The sequence below is a fragment of the Lepidochelys olivacea genome (assembly GCF_965140295.1).
Source record: "Lepidochelys olivacea isolate rLepOli2 genome assembly, chromosome: 18".
NCBI lineage: Eukaryota > Metazoa > Chordata > Testudines > Cheloniidae > Lepidochelys > Lepidochelys olivacea.
This window is the reverse complement of record NC_140428.1, coordinates 14,657,613-14,676,059: the sequence shown is the minus strand read 5'-3', so window position 1 is coordinate 14,676,059 and position 18,447 is coordinate 14,657,613. Positions and strand designations below refer to the sequence as shown.

The following is an 18,447-nucleotide window of genomic DNA, read 5'->3' as shown; positions in this document are numbered from 1 at the left end:
CATCACTGACACATTCTAAACTATCACATGGCTATAACCCCTGGAAAAACTCCCTGCGGGATTGAAAAAGGGTTTGGCGAATGCTCTGTCTTTGCTGTAGCTAGTGAATCAAAAGCCATCAATGGCTTAAGCAAAGGCCAGAGCATAAAAAGGGGAACTTTATGCTGGAGTCTGGGCATATTTCATTGCCGTGCTTATTCACTCTGAGCCTGTCTCCCTTCAAACTCTGTGCAGATTTTAATTAAATAGTTATTCACAAGGCTGCTGTTCTGGCTTGGAAGCCCTCCAAATGGCTCTGTTTGTTCCAAAACTATCACAAGGGGACATGTTCCTCTCCCCCTGCCGATTCCATTCCCCACCTGTCGCCTGCCAAGGTTCATCTTCCGCAAATACTGCTAATTATGTTTATCTGGCTGCAAGCCGGCTCCCCGATAGCATCTTTCATTAACGCTGACCTCTCCACGCTTGCAAGGAGCTGGCTGACGTCCCCAGAGCATTTCCGGGCTCACTCTGGCCTGTGACATTTAACCTGCCGTTACTTAGGTGGCAATGCCATTCAGCAGTGCAGTGCGGCTAGGCTCAAAGCCTAATCCCACCTGCCTCTTCTAGCTGAATAAACCCAGCCTGGAAGCATGAGCTCACCTCTGTCACCCTGCTAAAGGATGGTCTTGGGGGTCATCCGAGGGGTGCATTGGCCGGGGATTGATTAGACCTGGAGCTGCACCGTTTCAGTGAACTCTGAACCATGCCTATGTCAAAGCTGGGTACTGGTTTTGCTGGTGGGAGGTACCATCTTGCCCTTTCAGAAAGGGGCACAGGCAGCCAGACCCTTCACTGGTATAATTCAGCGCATTTCCATCGACTTCCTTGAGGTTACACCAACTTATGCCAGTAGAGTTTCTGTCCCAAGCTTTTACTTGGACTCCTTTCCATTCTCTACTCGGTAGATCCTTACATAGTGCCTGCTCTTCTGAGCGCCGGGTACATAACAGATTTTTTGGTGCATTGGTAATTTTTGCTAAATAAAAAAAAAAATCATTTGGAGTCAAACAAAATGTTTTGCTTTGACAAAATTGTTTGAAATTTTGACCACTTTCAAACGTGTCTGGATGGTTTAAAAGAAAATGGAAGGCAATTTGGACATGAAAAGCCACCGCAAATCACAAGTGTCTCCACAAAATATTTAGTTTCCTTGAGGGAAGGGAGAGGGACTCAGGGATATGAATCCCTGAGACCAAGTGAGCCTTAGGGAAGAGGGGTCTGACTAGGAAGAGTGGAAGCAAGGTAGGAAGAAGTCCAGCGGTGAGACCAGTAAGGTTAGGGAAGCTGCAGATTTTGGCTGCTTGGTAAATGGCCTTGGACTGCAACCCAGAGAAGAGGGCAGGCCTGGGTTCCCCTACCAATCACTGCCGAGGGGTACTGTTTGGGGCAGTGAATTCGAAGACTGCCTGTGTCACTGCAGGAGAGACAGGGTCAGGGCGGTGGGCATGAGGCCTGCCTGATGCCGCTTGAACAGGAAGACTTTGAAGGACTCCCTGCCGGAAGGGGAAGCTACTTAGTGAGCTGGCTGGAGAGCTCAGTCACAAAGGAGAATCAGCAGCTACTGGATAGGGTTACTAACTTTGGTTGGACGAATTCCTGGCAGTTTCATCACATGATATTATCTTTAATCTTTAATTCCTGGAGAATCCTGGAGGGTTGGCAACTTGATTCCTGGAGCGAGCGAAGGGCTGTAGACTGAGAGAGAGAGAGAGAGATGGAGAGTGATGGAGTGAAACTGCAGGAAGGGGCGTTGGCTTGGAATCAGCTCATTCCCAGACCGGCCAGGAGGTGGCGCTGCCCAGCAGTGAGCAGAGCTGCCTCTCCCAGTTCCTCTTGCTCGGCATGTATGGGGAAATGGACCCCTGTGCAGAGTCAAAGTTGACACAAGGCCTATGTGACTTAAGTGCCATTCAAGGCCTCGAAATAGGGCTTCACTGGGGCACACAGGTCTTTGTGCTGGTCCTTCGCAAATGGATGAATTTCAGTCTGTGGGTATGTCAACACAGTGATTGGGAGATGTGATTGCAGCATGGTAGTCAGACCTGCGCTAGCTTTGATCCCCATGCCAGCTCACTAAAAATAACAGTGACATCATAGTAGCATGGGGGGTGTCATGGGATAGGTACTTACCTGCGTGGCTACTCCATACCACCACGGCTACACTGCTATCATTCAAAGCTAGCTTGGGTTTGCCCTGTCCTGATTGCTGTGTAGACATACGCTGTAGGAGTAAGGCCAGAGGAATCCATCAGGAAACCTTTTCTAATTGCATTCCCAGCTCTGTTCTGCAGACTCAGATACCTTATACACGCTACTGAATTTATGGATCCTTATGCAAATAAATAATGTTGCCAAATCTCATGATGTTTATTGTGGGTCTTGTGATATTTGTGGGGGTTCCTTGGAGTCACGTGATATGTGAGAACCTCAGCTTTCATTTTTTTAAAAAAGGAAGCTATTAATCCTCATGATTGCAAGGTAAAAATATGATTCAAGTGCTCCCTAAAGATTTAAAAAACAGAAGCTACATAAAAAGAACTCAAAATATATTAAATATCATGGTTTTTAAGACAATCTTTTGATCTGGGGGGCCTGATGCCTGGCTTTTTGAAAGCCTGGGGTTGGCAGGCCTATGGAACCAAGCCCAAATGTTGACGCTTGTGCTCATGTATAGTTCTAATCCACTTCCCTTTAGCTAAGGCTGAAAAACTATTCCCAGGGCTTTCTGTCCCTGGCACCATCATGTATGTTCACTTTCCCCTTTCCGTGAGCACATGTAGCTCCCATCATTATTGTTCATGGAAGTTGCACAAAGGTTAAAAGGAGAATCTATCTTATAGTGGCCTTTTAAAGGAACCTGGATTCTGAAGCCATTCCAGCATTTGTATTTCTTTTACTGATCCCAAGTGCCTTTTACAGTGGCACTATGCTTACAAAAACCATAATTTTATCCAGATCCGCAGATCTGAAATGGAGCATCATATTTAACCTAGTGACAGAGGCTTGTGAACCACTTGTGTATGCTGGGGAATTAAGGAGTGCTTCGTTTTTTTTGTTTTGTTTTTGTTTGTTTTTTTGCAGCAAGGCACTGATTGGTAATAGGCAAACCTCAGAAGTTTGGTTCCCAGATGTACCCAAAAAAGTGAATACTAATCTAAAGATGTAGGATTTGCAATATCCATGTGCAACTCCTGTAATAACAGGCTTTTCTCAAGATATTTCTGCATCTTGTTATGGTCATTACCTGGAAGATCAAAGGCATGTGAACATGCAAAATAATGAGGACATGTTACCTTAACCTGCAATGGATTAATCCACGCAAATGATGGGAGAAGCCTTAAGGCATCATTAAACAAGGGGGTGACATCCAGCAGTGATGAGAGGGGAAAAGGGATAGGCAAAAGATTTCCCAGAAAATGTTTCCATGATTGTTTGAGTCTGACTGAGCCTGGTACTGTGTTACGGCTCAGTGGATGGTCTCTCTACTCCCTGAGCAATTGGAGTAAGCTACAAGGGACGAAGGCAAGTGTTATTTCTTCTCATTCTTACGGTCAGATGGTGAGGTGTAATTGCATGCTAAATTGTATTACACTGTTCAGCCACTAGGTGGCACTGTGTGTAAATACCTTATTTAAGCAAACTTCAGCCATACCTGAGAAAGCATCTTATAATGAGTGCATCCGGTGTGTATAAGCAAGCTCTGTAGCCGGTCCATATCTGGTACAGAAGTACATGACATGTTGTCAGAAGTAAACTAAGGAGGTCACCAACATGCCCCAGAGATCTTCAGCTTTGACAAACCTTCAGAGTGGACAGACTAGGAATGATATTTTTGCAAGGTTTCACATTGCTACTAAGCTCCACTAAGAAACTGGAGATATACAGGTATCTTTTAATATATGCTGTGGAGAAGCAAGCAGGGCATATCTTTAAATCCTTTGTCTTGACTGAAGATAGTCACAAATGACTATGAAAGGGTCCTGGCTATATTTGATGCATAATTTGTACCTCAGAGAAATGTGATTTATGAAAGAGCATGTTTTCACCAGCGAATGCAAGGACCAGGGAAAACTATTGAATGTTTTTCATAAGAGCGGAGCATACACAGCTGGAAAACTGATTTTGGGGAATGTAAAACATGAAAATATCAGAGACAGGCTGGCTACAGATAAAAACCTTCCACGGCAGCTCAAATTAAAAAGAGACGTAACCCTACACACAGTTATTCAAATAGCAAAACAGTCTGAAGTGGTGAAACAGCAAAACCTAGAGTAGTGGTTCATAACCTTTTTTTCATTTGCAGACCCCTAAAAATTTCAAATGGAGATGTGGACTCCTTTGGAAATCTTAGACACAGTTGAAAACCACTGTTCTATGGTAAGGACAACCTTTTGCAGACCCCTTAGACATAGTCTGTGGACCCCCAGGGATCTGGGGACCACAGGTTGAAAACCACTACGCTAGAGCAACTTGACAAACTTGAAAAACCTGAAACTAGCTTAGAAACCGCAAACAGACACATGAGTGTTAAAAGTTATTATCATAAAAGCCCTGAGGCCAGGAAAGAGAATTCCTAAGCTAAGTCTCTGTTTACGCTGGCACTTCGTCCGCCAACCCGCACCCGACAAAAGTTTTACCAACAAAAAGTGCCAGTGTGAACAGGGCTTCGTGGGCAGCAGCGCTCTCCTGCCAACAAAGCCGCTGCTGCTCATGGGGGGCAGCAGTTTTTTGTCGGCAGGAGAGCTGTGTCGTGTAGCCGTAGCCGAAGAGGGACATATTCCAGCCTCCGTGCACAGGGTGTGCAAAAAGCCTCATGTCCGGTCAGGGACACCTAACAGACTGATACGTACTGAACTTGAAAGATGGTGTGATAGTGTAAATGGTAGGAACATCGAACTTAAAGGGAGAGATGGACTGGAATGCTAACATTGTATTGCCCTGTTCAGTCGTTAGGTGGCACGGTGTGGCAAAATACCTTATTTAAACTAACCTCGGTCATACCTGGCAGAGCACTAAAGGATCCTAAGACGAGTGTATCTGGTGGATATAAGCAAACTCTGTAGCCAGTCCAGATCTGTACATGATGAAGGGTGGGCAGATGTGACACTCGTAGGCACAGATGTTCAAAAGAGCTCAGCTCCCCGTGAGAACAATGGAGAATTCCAGTGTGCGCTCAGCCATTGACACCTGTTAGTGGCAGCCATGGGCAACAGAAAGAATCAATCTGTCACTGAGTCTAACCTCAAAAAAGGTCTGGATTGAGTTCTGGGCAAAGTTATGGATTGGTCTCTCTTTTTTTTTCTGAGCAGTCTCTTTTACTGAGCTTTCAGTATTGCCAGCGTGACCTTGGGACCTGATTTTATGGCTATCTTGGCTACAGGCGCCGACTTTCCAATGTCCTGGGGGCTGCGCGACCCCTAGTTCTGCCCCAGGCCCTGCCCCTACTCCACCCCTTCCCCCCAGGCTCCACCCTGCCCCACCTCTTCCTGACCATTCCACCCCTCCCCCAAGCGCGCCACATCCTTGCTCCTCCCTTCTCCCCCTCAGAGCCTCCTGCACACCGCAAAACAGCTGATTGTGGCAGGTGGGAGGCGCGGGGAGGAGTGGGGAGGTGCTGATTGGCGGGGCCCACTGCTGAGCAGGTGGTGCTGGGGGGGAAGTTTTGATAGGGGGGCTGCTGATGGGTTCTCAGCACCCACCTCCTCCCCCCCACCCCATGGATACTCCAGTCCTGGAGCACCCACGGAGTCGGTGTGTGTATCCCTAAGTGCATAGTGGGGACTTGCTAAAAATCCTGTTTGATGGATAGAAGCAGAAGTGATCTCCCTCCACACTGGGCATCACCTTGAGACTGCCCAGCTGAAAAGAGCTGGCTGCAGCTTTGATGGACAGGGCGGCTGGGGAATACAATTATGTGTATTATTGAAGTAGAAATATCTCTCAAATCACATAATGTTTTCCTTGCGCAGATAGGAGGGATTGATTTTCTTCTTGTAATCGGCCTGACATTTTAATGTGATCATCTCTCTCAGCCTGGCTGGGTTTATTGTGTTATTTCACTATTTATTGTTATTTAAACTTGTTTGGGGTGTTTTGTCATTCTGGGATGCACATGCTGGAATTTCATTAAGATATTCAGCTATTGATTATGGGCATAGAACTGTATATTTGCAAGCCTCTGCACTTCGATACATGGTCTCCCATGGCTATTTGTCTTCTGACCTTTTCACATATGTTGGTGAGATTGTTCTGCAAGTGGCAAGCTAATCCGTGTGAATGAAAAACCCTCGTAACAAGACAACTCCCATGTTGCAAACCCCAATGAACTTCTGAGCACCGACAATATCATCTCAAGAACCTGGGGCCGGCTGTGCAAAGGCACTGAGCACCAGCTGCTCCTGTTGATTTCAATGAGAGTTGTGGATGCTCAGCACCCTGGAAAATCAGACCCCAGAATCCCACACTTCTAGCTGCCCGTTACACCTTGTAGCTGAGGTCCCCTCCATGTTTCACCAGTGCTGCTGCATTGCCTGTCCATGAGTCATGGCTTCCTCCTTCATGTCAATTGATGTGCTGCTAAAAGCCATCAGGTTATAGGTACCAGCTTTTCATTTCCTTTTCTGAAGGCTCCCATGTGGCTGTTAGTGCCGGATGCACTGTGGTACCTGAGCAATTTCTGTTTCAGTATGACATTTGTTTTCTGTGCCTCTAAATTTCCAGGCCTCTCCCTGTCTCCTGGAGGCAGCTGCTGTTTTGTCTTTGGTTCTGACGCAGCCTGTAGCAAGGGACACCCACACGCACACACCCACACAGACACCCACACTCAAAAGCCATTTAGATCACAAGGGCACAGGTGCTTTTTGAGCAGGGCTAACTCAACATGGTTACCTGACATCTGCCCAGCGTCCCACAGCAGCCAGGTGCCTTCTTAACAGCCCGTACTCAGACACAGAACGTCCCTCATGCGCCTCATCTTACAAATGTCACCCCAAGCTAAACAGAATGACTAATAATTTGGAGAGTGCATGGGTGGGAGGAGGGGAGATTTCCCATCATCTGCCTGGCTTCTAGTCAAAGCCATGAGTCCCTTGCTCTCATACAAACTGGAGATGGGAACAATCCATTAGCCTCTCTCTGCCATGGTCTCCAAAGCTGTTTTGTGGTTTTAAACTAAATCTATCTAAGGTACTACTCTGTTTCTCATGAATGATTGTGGGTGCTCAGATACTGTGGTAATGTATCTATCCTCATATGGCCCCTCTGAGGTAGGGAAGGGCTATTAACCCCATTGTACAGATGGGGGAACTGAGGCACAGAGAGGCTAAGTGACATGTCCAGGGTCATACAGGACGTTTGTGGCAGAGCAGGGACTTGACTCCAGGTCCCCATGTCCCAAGCTAATGCCCAAGCCACTGGCTCATCTCTTAAGAGATTTATGTACAGCATAATAGATCTCCTGGTTAGGCTGGTTTTTGATCGGAATTTCCATACTGGACCAGACCCTGAGAGAAAGGCTACTACCAGATGCTTTAGAGGAATGTGCATGAAATGCCGATTTAGGCAGTTATGGGAAACCTGCCCCTGGTGAAATCTCTGCCTAACCTAGGGTGACCAGACAGCAAGTGTGAAAAATCGGGACGGGGGTGTGTGTGTGTGTAATAGGAGCCTATATAAGAAAAAGACCCAAAAATCGGGACTGTCCCTATAAAATTGGGACATCTGGTCACCCTAGCCTAACCCCCAATAGTTGAACGTTGGTTTAAACCCAACATTTCATCCTAAATAATTCTTTACTTGGTTTCATTCATGATTTAGTTGGGGATTGGTCCTGCTTTGAGTAGGGGGTGGGACTAGATGACCTCCTGAGGTCCCTTCCAACCCTGAGATTCTATGATTCTATGAAAAAAGAAAAGGAGTACTTGTGGCACCTTAGAGACTAACCAATTTATTAGAGCATAAGCTTTCGTGAGCTACAGCTCACTTCCTCAGATGCATATTGTGGAAACTGCAGCAGGCTTTATATATACACAGAGAATATGAAATAATACCTACTCCCACCCCACTGTCCTGCTGGTAATAGCTTATCTAAAGTGATCATCAGGTGGGCCATTTCCAGCACAAATCCAGGTTTTCTCACCCTCCACCCCCCCACACAAATTCACTCTCCTGCTGGTGATAGCCCATCCAAAGTGACAACTCTTTACACAATGTGCATGACAATCAAGTTGGGCTATTTCCTGCACAAATCCAGGTTCTCACATCCCCCCCACCCCCATACACACACAAACTCACTCTCCTGCTGGTAATAGCTCATCCAAACTGACCACTCTTCAAGTTTAAATCCAAGTTAAACCAGAACATCTGGGGGGGGGGGTAGGAAAAAACAAGAGGAAACAGGCTACCTTGCATAATGACTTAGCCACTCCCAGTCTCTATTTAAGCCTAAATTAATAGTATCCAATTTGCAAATGAATTCCAATTCAGCAGTTTCTCGCTGGAGTCTGGATTTGAAGTTTTTTTGTTTTAAGATAGCGGCCTTCATGTCTGTGATTGCGTGACCAGAGAGATTGAAGTGTTCTCCGACTGGTTTATGAATGTTATAATTCTTGACATCTGATTTGTGTCCATTTATTCTTTTACGTAGAGACTGTCCAGTTTGACCAATGTACATGGCAGAGGGGCATTGCTGGCACATGATGGCATATATCACATTGGTGGATGTGCAGGTGAACGAGCCTCTGATAGTGTGGCTGATGTTATTAGGCCCTGTGATGGTGTCCCCTGAATAGATATGTGGGCACAATTGGCAACGGGCTTTGTTGCAAGGATAAGTTCCTGGGTTAGTGGTTCTGTTGTGTGGTATGTGGTTGTTGGTGAGTATTTGCTTCAGGTTGCGGGGCTGTCTGTAGGCAAGGACTGGCCTGTCTCCCAAGATTTGTGAGAGTGTTGGGTCATCCTTTAGGATAGGTTGTAGATCCTTAATAATGCGTTGGAGGGGTTTTAGTTGGGGGCTGAAGGTGACGGCTAGTGGCGTTCTGTTATTTTCTTTGTTAGGCCTGTCCTGTAGTAGGTAACTTCTGGGAACTCTTCTGGCTCTATCAATCTGTTTCTTTACTTCTGCAGGTGGGTATTGTAGTTGTAAGAAAGCTTGACAGAGATCTTGTAGGTGTTTCTATGATCCCACTATCCTTCGTTGTTTCCACTGCATTGTCAATAGTTGTCCTCCTTTGTATTTACACCCTGCAGACATATGGGCCTTGCTCTTGCTGACACTTAACTTTACGCATGCGAGGGGCTCCTTTCAAATCAAGGGGCCTACTCATATGTGTAAAAAAACAAGCACGTGTAGAAAAGTTTGCAGGATCAAGGCCCTGGAGAGCACTTCACTATCCTCTTTTAGGGGCCGATCCAAAACCTACTGAAGTCAATGGACACCCCCTCCTTCCCCCTCCCCCTCCCCCCCCCACACTGTGGACTTTGGAACAGTTTGGCCTCATGCACGCTCAAAAAACACTAGGTCTCCCTGCGAATTAAAAACTTGTGATCACTTACTGTGCACTCCTGATTAATTGCTTTTGGTGCTTTGACAAAACTGTATTTTGAAACACCCAGGATGGATGGAAAGCACAGTAATGATTGTGGCAGGTTATGGATCTTAATTATGCCATTTGGGGGCATTTACAGTAATAAGGATATCGTAATAGGGCATGTGATTACACAGTAATAATCTTTGTAAAATTGACATGAATGAGTTTAAAAATTAAAACCTGCATTGAGGATATTTCCACATTCACACCCGTAAAATGTACCTTTAAAGAACATTAACCTTGGGTCAAATATACTGAGATCAAAAGCGAGTAACACATAATTATACTTTGTGCCTCACAGCACCATCATTTTTTTGACCACTAAGCACTTTATAAGCTTTCGTTAATCCTCAGCACCCCCTCCATTGTGAGCCAGGTAAGGCACATACCGGAGATCCCCCCCCACCATGGAAATGCAGCCACCTCTGAGATTGAGCATGGCAGCTGTTTGACAGCCAATAACAATGCTGTGTAGTAGTTTCAGAAGAATAATGAAGAATAATTTATACAACTGAAAGGATAGGGGACATTTTGAGCGACATAATTGTATAACCCAACTTGGAATTTTGGTCAGGACCCCTGGGTTCACACGAGGGCTGTGTGAACCATTCTGTAGGACTCAGAACACCCCATGCACAATCAAGAACCCATACCGACTATCACATTTGTTAGCATTAGTTCAGGGTCATGAGCCATTGACTAGAGCTGGGTAACATTGTTGGCCAAACTTTGTGTTTCGGTTTTTTGGGGGTTTTTTTGTGCAAGAAAAAAGGCAGATTCAGCAGCGCCAAAACATGTGGATAAATTGGAAAGAGTCCAGTGAAGGGCAACAAAAATGATTAGGGGTCTAGAACACATGACTTATGAGGAGAGGCTGAGGGAGCTGGGATTGTTTAGCCTGCAGAAGAGAAGAATGAGGGGGGATTTGATAGCTGCTTTCAACTACCTGAAAGGGGGTTCCAAAGAGGATGGCTCTAGACTGTTCTCAATGGTAGCAGATGACAGAACGAGGAGTAATGGTCTCAAGTTGCAGTGGGGGAGGTTTAGATTGGATATTAGGAAGAACTTTTTCACTATGAGGGTGGTGAAACACTGGAATGCGTTACCTAGGGAGGTGGTAGAATCTCCTTCCTTAGAGGTTTTTAAGGTCAGGCTTGACAAAGCCCTGGCTGGGATGATTTAACTGGGAATTGGTCCTGCTTCGAGCAGGGGGTTGGACTAGATGACCTTCTGGGGTCCCTTCCAACCCTGATATTCTATGATTCTATGATTCTATGTTGCAAACCCCCTTTGATTTTGCTGAATTGTTTCAGCCGCCCGCCTCCCCCCCCATCCCCACCCCCCCTGAAAATTACAACTGTTTTATTTGGCCGTTTCATGGGCTCCTCCCACCATCCCAGGATTTAAATTTTCAAAATCAAACATTTTGATTTTTCGAATCGAAGCAACTTTTTGTTTAGAAATTTCCTTCAATTTAATTGTCTTCTCAGAAAGGTTCAAAATGGAAAGATTTAATTTGGGGCTGAACGGAATGCTTTGTTTGACCCCCTTGGACCTGAGGGGTTAGTTAGTCCAAACCGCAACTGGAGATGCCTCATCCACACTGCTATTTTTAGCCCAATAGCTTGAGTGAAGCTAGCATACGTCTGTCTACCTCTGCTGGGGGGCACGCTTTCTTGATTGACTGCAGTGGGCTTTGGATCAGACCTTGATATCTTTATTATCACCATTCCCTGGTTCTCCTCCTCCATGACTGTGATAAAATTCACACCTTTAATTTTATTCCTAAAGTTTCTTTTCCGTGTGTGACGGGTTGGATCATGGAAAGCCCCTTGGGGACTGCCACCTGATGTGCTGAGACTATCTCTGCCCCTGCTTGCCCTGCCAGCTTGGGACTTCAGTGCCCTCCCTGGTTTGAGCCAGACCCTCTAGCCTGCTGCAAACCCAGACCCAGGTCTGAACCACGTCCCCCCGAAAGCTGCAGGCTTAAATGAAAACAGCTTAAGAAGTGCTCCTGTCTCCAGCACTCAGATACTCAACTCCCACTGGGGTCCAAACCACAAATGAATCCATTTTACTCTTTATAAAGCTTATACAGGGTAAATTCATAAATTGTTCTCCCTCTATAACACTGACAGAGAGAGATGCACGGCTGTTTCCCCCCCACCCCCAGGTATTAATACATACTCTGGGTTAATTAATAAGTAAAAAGTGATTTTGTGAAATACAAAAAGTAGGATTTAAGTGGTTCTAAGTAATAACAGACAGAACAAAGTGAATTACCAAGCAAAATAAAATAAAACATGCAAGTCTAAGCCTAATACAGTAAGAAAACTGAATACAGATAAAATCTCACCCTCAGAGATGTTTCAATAAGCTTCTTTTACAGACGAGCCTCCTTCTAGTCTGAGTCCAGTAATCACTCACATCCCTGTGGTTACTGTCCTTCGTTCCAGTATCTTTCAGGTATCCTTTGGGGGTGGAGAGGCTATCTCTTGAGCCAGCTGAAGACCAAATGGAGGGGTCTCCAAAGGTTTTATATAGTTTCTCCTTGTGGGTCTAAACACCTCCCTCCCCCTGTGTAGAATCCCCTCTACAAGATGGAGTTTTGGAGTCACATGGCCAAGTCACATGTCCATGAATGACTTAGTTCTCTACAAAAACAACGAGGAGTCCTTGTGGCACCTTAGAGACTAACAAATATATTTGGGCATAAGCTTTCATGGGCTAGAACCCACTTCATCGGATGCATGGAGTGAAAATACCGGAGCAGGTATAAATACATGAAAGGATAGGGGGTTGCTTTACCAAGTGTGAGGTCAGTCTAACAAGATAAATCAATTAACAGCAGGATACCAAGGGAGGAAAAATAACTTTTGAAGTGGTAAGAGAGTGACCCATTACAGACAGTTGACAAGAAGGCGTGAGTAACAGTAGGGAGAAATTAGTATTGGGGAAATTAAGTTTAGGAACATTCCCAGGAAAGCTCAGATGTGGATTGGCTTCTATCAAGGTCCATTGTTAGCCAAGTACTTCCATTTACTTGAATAAACCCCTCACACTATGTTGATCAAATCTGCCTTAGGTGCTTTCTACAGCAAACATTTCAAATAAAAGCATAGAGCCAACGCCCCTAACTTCAGATATAAAAATGATACATGCACATGAATAGGATGAATAGCAGAACATAACCTTTGCAAAGATATGTTACATGGCATATGTAGCATAAAATATATTCCAGTTATGTCATATTTACACTCCTAAGCATATTTCTGTAAAGCATTATGGGGTGCAACGTCACACCTTGGTCCCAGCCCTTATGTTAAGGGACTCATTTGCTCTTGTTAAAGGATTTTACCTTGCAGTGCCTCCTTCAAAACGTGTGAAATCCCTTTTGCCCTGAGCCAATCAGAGCTGAGACAATTGGCCAGCTTATACCATAGCATCTGCTTGACCAATAGAGAGCTGCACTGGCTCCGTGTGCAGGATCAGACATTAAGGCAGTTGTGCCCATTAAAACATTTTGCAAAGACATTCTTGTTTTAATTTGCTAACTCACTTCAGAATCTTGTTACCAATCGTTTTCTTTCTTGTAGATTCGATTACAGATTTTAAAAGATGCACAACACCCGATCTTGGTTAGTTTTATTCAATACCAAACATTTGTACTTCTGTAGCATTTAGATAACAAGGCAAGAGGTGCTTTGGATATCCCTAAGATCAATAAATAGATAGCATCTTGCACGGAAGGGCTTCACTGACTTGAATTAGCTTAGCGATGCTCTGTAAGGTAGCTAAGTATCGTTATCCCTGTTTTACAGATGGGGAAACTGAGGCACAGAGCGGTTAAATGACTTGACCAAAGCACAACAGTTAGCCTTACGCAGCTGTACATCAGTGGGGACTGATCCAGACTGGAGACGCTAGGTGCTACTGTAATATAAAGACATTGCAATAATAATCAATGCAGCAGAGGTTTTTTTTGAAATATGAAGGCAATGAGGGTAGGGGCTAAAGAGAGTTGAGGGGGCCTACGTCCCCCCAGATTCTGTGGCTGCCAGGGGTTGGTTTGGACCCAAGTTTGCCTGCTAGTGGATCCTTAACTTTCACCCAGTTGCCTTATACCCATTATGGCAAGCAGGGAATCCCCAGGACAGAAACCTACCTCAGCCACACCCCCGTCCTTCCCCCAGCCGCGCCCAGAATGCCCCTTGTACCTGGAGCTCTTGCTGAGGAGGAGGAGGGGGGAGCACAGACAGCTGTAAGAAAAGCCTTGTGCGCCGAGGAGCTGGGCCGCTGCTTTTCGTTGCCAGTGCAAAGGGGCCACGGGACAGCTGTGAACCAGGCCCAGAGCAAGTAGCTGATCTCCGTGCTTGGCTCAGTAGCTGGGGCAAAGTTCGCCTCACTGACGTTTGCCATGGAAACTGCAACTGCATTCAGTGTGGGCTGGGACCTGGGGCTATTTTTGGAAGCGGCCCAGTTCTCTAGCCATTCAAAAACATACCGTGCTGTTGGAAAGCGCCATCTTGGCAGGCCCGGCGGAGGCTGAAGTTGTCTCTTTACTCGCTGAATGATCATGGCCTGGGCATAAACAATGCCAGCTCCCCCCTTGATGCCCTGCCTGGGTACCACAGCCCTGAGCTGGCTCCGCAGCCGCAGCCCATTCAGCTCCCGGCCTCCCTGCTGGGGCTGCCGACACGGGGACATGGGGCTCGCCGCTCAGCTGCTTGCTTTAGGTGATGATGCCTATGGCCATACCCTGCCTCAGTTCCAGCCCTCGCAGGCAGCTGAAGTCCTTGACATGGCATTGGTGGAAATGACACAGTCTGGATGCTGTCCCTTTCAGACTCCCTCCCTCCACCCGCACACTTGAAAAACCTCCAGGGAGCTCCCTTTGCAACTGTCTTTCTGGTACATAATAAACACCCCTTGCCTGCAAGGCATAGCGATGTACCGCACCAGGCACAGTGGAAAATTACTGTAGAGGTGTCCCAAACTTTGCTCCCCTGTGGCAACTTCCCAGGAGCCTGAGGCCTGCATTTAATTTGCACCCACATTTACAGGCATTTAAGGATCCACAAAACAAAGGCACCCACCCAATGCACCCGCTGTTTGCATCTTCTGTGGCAGATGAACGGGAACGGCTAGTGGGAGGCATTTGCTAGCAATGGAAATATACAGTTAGCCTGCTTTGTTCCTCCCCACCCTCCAGGGCCTGCATGGCCACCGGCTGCTTTTTAAGTAGAGAAGGGCTTGAACCAAGGATAAAAGCCCCCCTGAAAGTTTGGATGCAAATGCCATAGTTGGATCATCTCTATAATGGGCTGAATTAGATCTGTGGAAGTGAATATCCCTGGACTTCAGGGAAGTCCGGATTTGACCAGGCTCTGAGTTCTGTGGCTCAGGCTCTGGGAGCTGCCTTTGGCCCAAGAGCACAGGACAAAAGAAGAGAGAAGAATCAGGGTTTTTTTTTTTTAGCTTCCCATCAGACCGTTGTTTGCACCGTGCCTCTGTCTGGCAGCACCAGGACGACGGGGAAGAGGGTCCCTCGGGGGGAAGGGAAAAGTTGTAACTCCTTGACTCCGAAGCGCGGCGAGACGCAGTCAGCCAGGAACCTGATGTTGGACTGGCGGCTGATGCAGTAGACCAAGTTCTCGACCACGGCGCACTGGAAGCAGGGCGGGAAGGGCGTGCGTTTGGTGGCGCACTCGTACCACAGCTTGGCTTTCGGGCTGCAGCGGTAGACACTGATGCCCATGCTGCGGTTGAGGTCAAAGCGGTAGATGAAGCCCCCGGCGGTGACCATTTCGGTGGTCCGGTCCTTGCTCCCGCCGGCGATGCTGACCTTCCAGCTGTCCGACCGGCTGACGTACCGGAGCAACATGTAGCGCAGTGTGCCCCCGGTCACATAAATCTCCCCGTCGCACGCCGTTGCGGTGTGGGCCACGGCGAAGGTGTCATTGGGCAGCGGCGCGGTGAAGGCCCACCGGTCCTGGCGGGGGTCATACCTCTCCACAGTATAGAGGCACTCTCCCCCAATCGCATACAGGCACCCATCCAAGGCGACAAGCTTGCAATGAGGCCTGGCTTGGTTCAGTGGGCAGATCTCCTGCCAGATATTGGTCAGGGGGTTGTAGCAGAAGACCCTGTTGGAAGGCTTCTGGTGCTGGCCCACCCCTTCGCAGCCAGCCACCACAAAGAGGTAATTGAACATGCTGCAGATGGCACACCCCCTAGAAACCGCCTCCACTGGCATATAGGACAGCGGATGCCAGACGTCGCCTTCATTATCATAGTAACAGAGCCTGCTGGTGTGCAAGCTCTGCTCCTGAGTGCTGACGTCCGCCACAGTGACGTACTTCCTGCCCTTCATCCTCCTCAGGAGGATCAGCTCCCTCTCCCTGGCATTGAGGCGCCCGTAGATTGACGGGTTCTTCAGGACCTGAAGGTAATTGTCGCTCATGACCTTATAAGCTGCCTCCTGGAGACTGTCCACTTTCTGCTTCTTGGCCATGCACAGGACATCATAGCAGTTCCCCAAATCCAAGTGGATGTCCACATCGGACTGCAAGCTTAATGGGACTTTGAAGAAGTTGGCACCAGCAATGAGTTCCACTCTGGGTTCGTTGCTTGCTTGAGGCTGGAGTCTGTGAAACGATTCCGCCCAGGAAACGACGGAGCCGGAGCGGAGAGGACTAGTGGGGGGAGTGCTTGAGTCAGATCTTCTGCCGGCTGGTGTCAAAACCCCAAACCCTTCCATCTGCACCTGAAGTTCGGGGTTATCTGCAATTTGGTGGAAACTCTCTTTCCTGCCCAACCTGCGTTCTGGTTCAGCTGTCTTCTGGGCGGGTGGGAAGGAGCTGCCCTGATCAGATGCACCATCCCAGTCTGCAGGCTCCCCACTCTCTGTGGGATGTCTGGAAGGCAGGAGACTGGGAGAGATGGGTGGGGTGTTTGCTGTTGGTGATGCTCGGTCTTCATCTCCCACTGCCGACTCCCTGGCTGGTTCTTGGGGCGTAGACATGTGCAGCCAAGTTTCATATTCACTTAGCTCTTCACGGATTTTGTCAGGGTTGTAGAGTGAGCCGGTGTACGAGCAGGGCCGCTCCTTCGACACAGACTGCGAGGTGGACTGGACGTAGTAGTCATAGACCTTGCCTCGCAGGCTAGTAGCAGAGGATGTGGACTGCCGTGGCTTTTCTTCCCTGGGCTGCCTCTCTTTAATATAGTTTTCCTCCACCTGTATCTTTGCAACAGAGGAGAAAGCGTAGGAGGCCTCAGACCTCTTATTGCTTTGGTTGATGGCTAAGCCCATGTCTGACGTGGCATTGAGGGTCTGAATCCTCTCCTGGCCAGCACAGGCCTCCTGGTTCCAAACCAAACTCTCACTCATGTCTCCTACTTCCTCCTCCTCCTCAGTGTTCGGGGTGGATCTGTCAGCTGCTGTGAGCTCAGCAGCGTTTCCTGGTTGGGTGCTGCAAGGATTGTGCCTGAGGCTGACGCTAAACCCAGATTGCTGCGAGGCTACGTCCCTGCTGTCCTCTACAGAGCCGTCCGGTTTGCTTGCCAGACCGCAAACGTTACGCTTACCCCCGGCTTCTGTTCCTGCCACCGGCACCTCCTGCTCTGCACCGTCTGCTGTTGCCATCGGCCCCGCGCTTGGGACCACACCTGGACTCTGCCCCTCTCCCTCTGAAACAGGCTGCTTTCTGCCTGGCTGTGATTCAGTGACCAGCTGACAAGCCTCTGTTCCCTTCTCTTTCTCCTCCTCCTCCCCCTTCGGCAGCCTTTGATCTTCCCTGAGCGGTGTGCTTTGTGGGCCCCGCGCATTTCCCGGCACGACCGTCCCACCCAGGTGCGCACCTTGATTCCCTTTGCTGCTGCTTGGCCTCACCCCATTGCTGTTGACTTGCCTGTACCTGAGTCCCTGTGGCATTTCTTCTGCGCCTCCCCTTCCAGATCCAGCCTTTTCTTTCTGCCCTGTTCCACGGTCGGCTTTTCGGATCCTGCGGCTGGATGGCCGGGACTTATAGACTCTATAAGCCAAAGTCAGTAGAAGCAGAGCTGCTGCGGAAAGTGCCAGCTTCCCAGTGAGCTGCATGTCTGGCTGCCAGTCCTGGCTGACTTGATCCCCCTTGGTCATTCTTCCATAACAGGCCAGCAGTCAGGAATGCGAAGAATCTGATTAACGATTGCCACGCTGGGACAAGCTCAAGGCAAAGCAGGCCTCTCTCTCTCTCTGAGCTCCCCGAGGAGTTTGGGGGCAAGGTGACTTTCACCTGCGGCAGATAGACTGGCACAGGCTTCCAGCTGGCGGCTGGAGCATTCAGTGTCTGCTTTCCATAGCAGCTTTGCATATTTGAGCAAGGTGGGCTGGGCTGGGCTCAGGTGCAAATGTGCATGCCAGGCAGCAGACAGTAAGTGACATGGAGCTGGCTTTATTAGCCGGGTAAACAGAGAGGCTTAGAAAAAATACAAGTAAGTCAAAAGGCAAAGGAGGGGTGAAAATAGCTTCCCAAGTCAGCCCCCAGACTTTTCTCCATGCCTTTAAACAATTTTTTTTAAAAGGGTCCATTTTGTTTTCAGCTTATCACGAATATGGTAGCTGGGGAAAGGGGCTGGCCTATTTTAAATCCTGGGATGGTGGGAGGAGCCCAGGAAAAGAATGAAAGCCCCCCCCCCATCTCAGGTGAGGGAGGGGCCAGGAACCAAGAATTTAACCGATTCCTGGGGCCAAAGAATGAACAAACTCTGTGCATGTTGCGGGGGAGGGTCACGGGGTCAAATTGAGGGATGCCAAGAAGAGAACCACAGACAG

At 48.0% G+C, this 18,447-nt stretch overlaps 1 protein-coding gene across 1 annotated transcript; it reads right to left on the bottom strand.

Annotated features, from left to right (window-relative positions):
- Positions 1-11,324: 11,324 nt before the first annotated feature.
- On the bottom strand, positions 11,325-17,864 carry KLHDC7A (kelch domain containing 7A). Its single transcript, XM_084651693.1, has 2 exons — positions 13,847-17,864; positions 11,325-13,562 (listed from the first exon to the last, which is right to left on the bottom strand). Exon 1 carries the CDS (start codon positions 17,770-17,772, stop codon positions 15,115-15,117), a length of 2,658 nt encoding a protein of 885 aa, XP_084507819.1. The 5' UTR covers positions 17,773-17,864; the 3' UTR covers positions 11,325-13,562; positions 13,847-15,114.
- Between the last annotated feature and the right edge of the window lie 583 nt (positions 17,865-18,447).

Coding starts and splice junctions, on each gene's coding strand:
- KLHDC7A (XM_084651693.1), bottom strand. CDS start 17,772: ATGACCAAGGGGGATCAAGTCAGCCAGGACTGGCAGCCAGACATGCAG.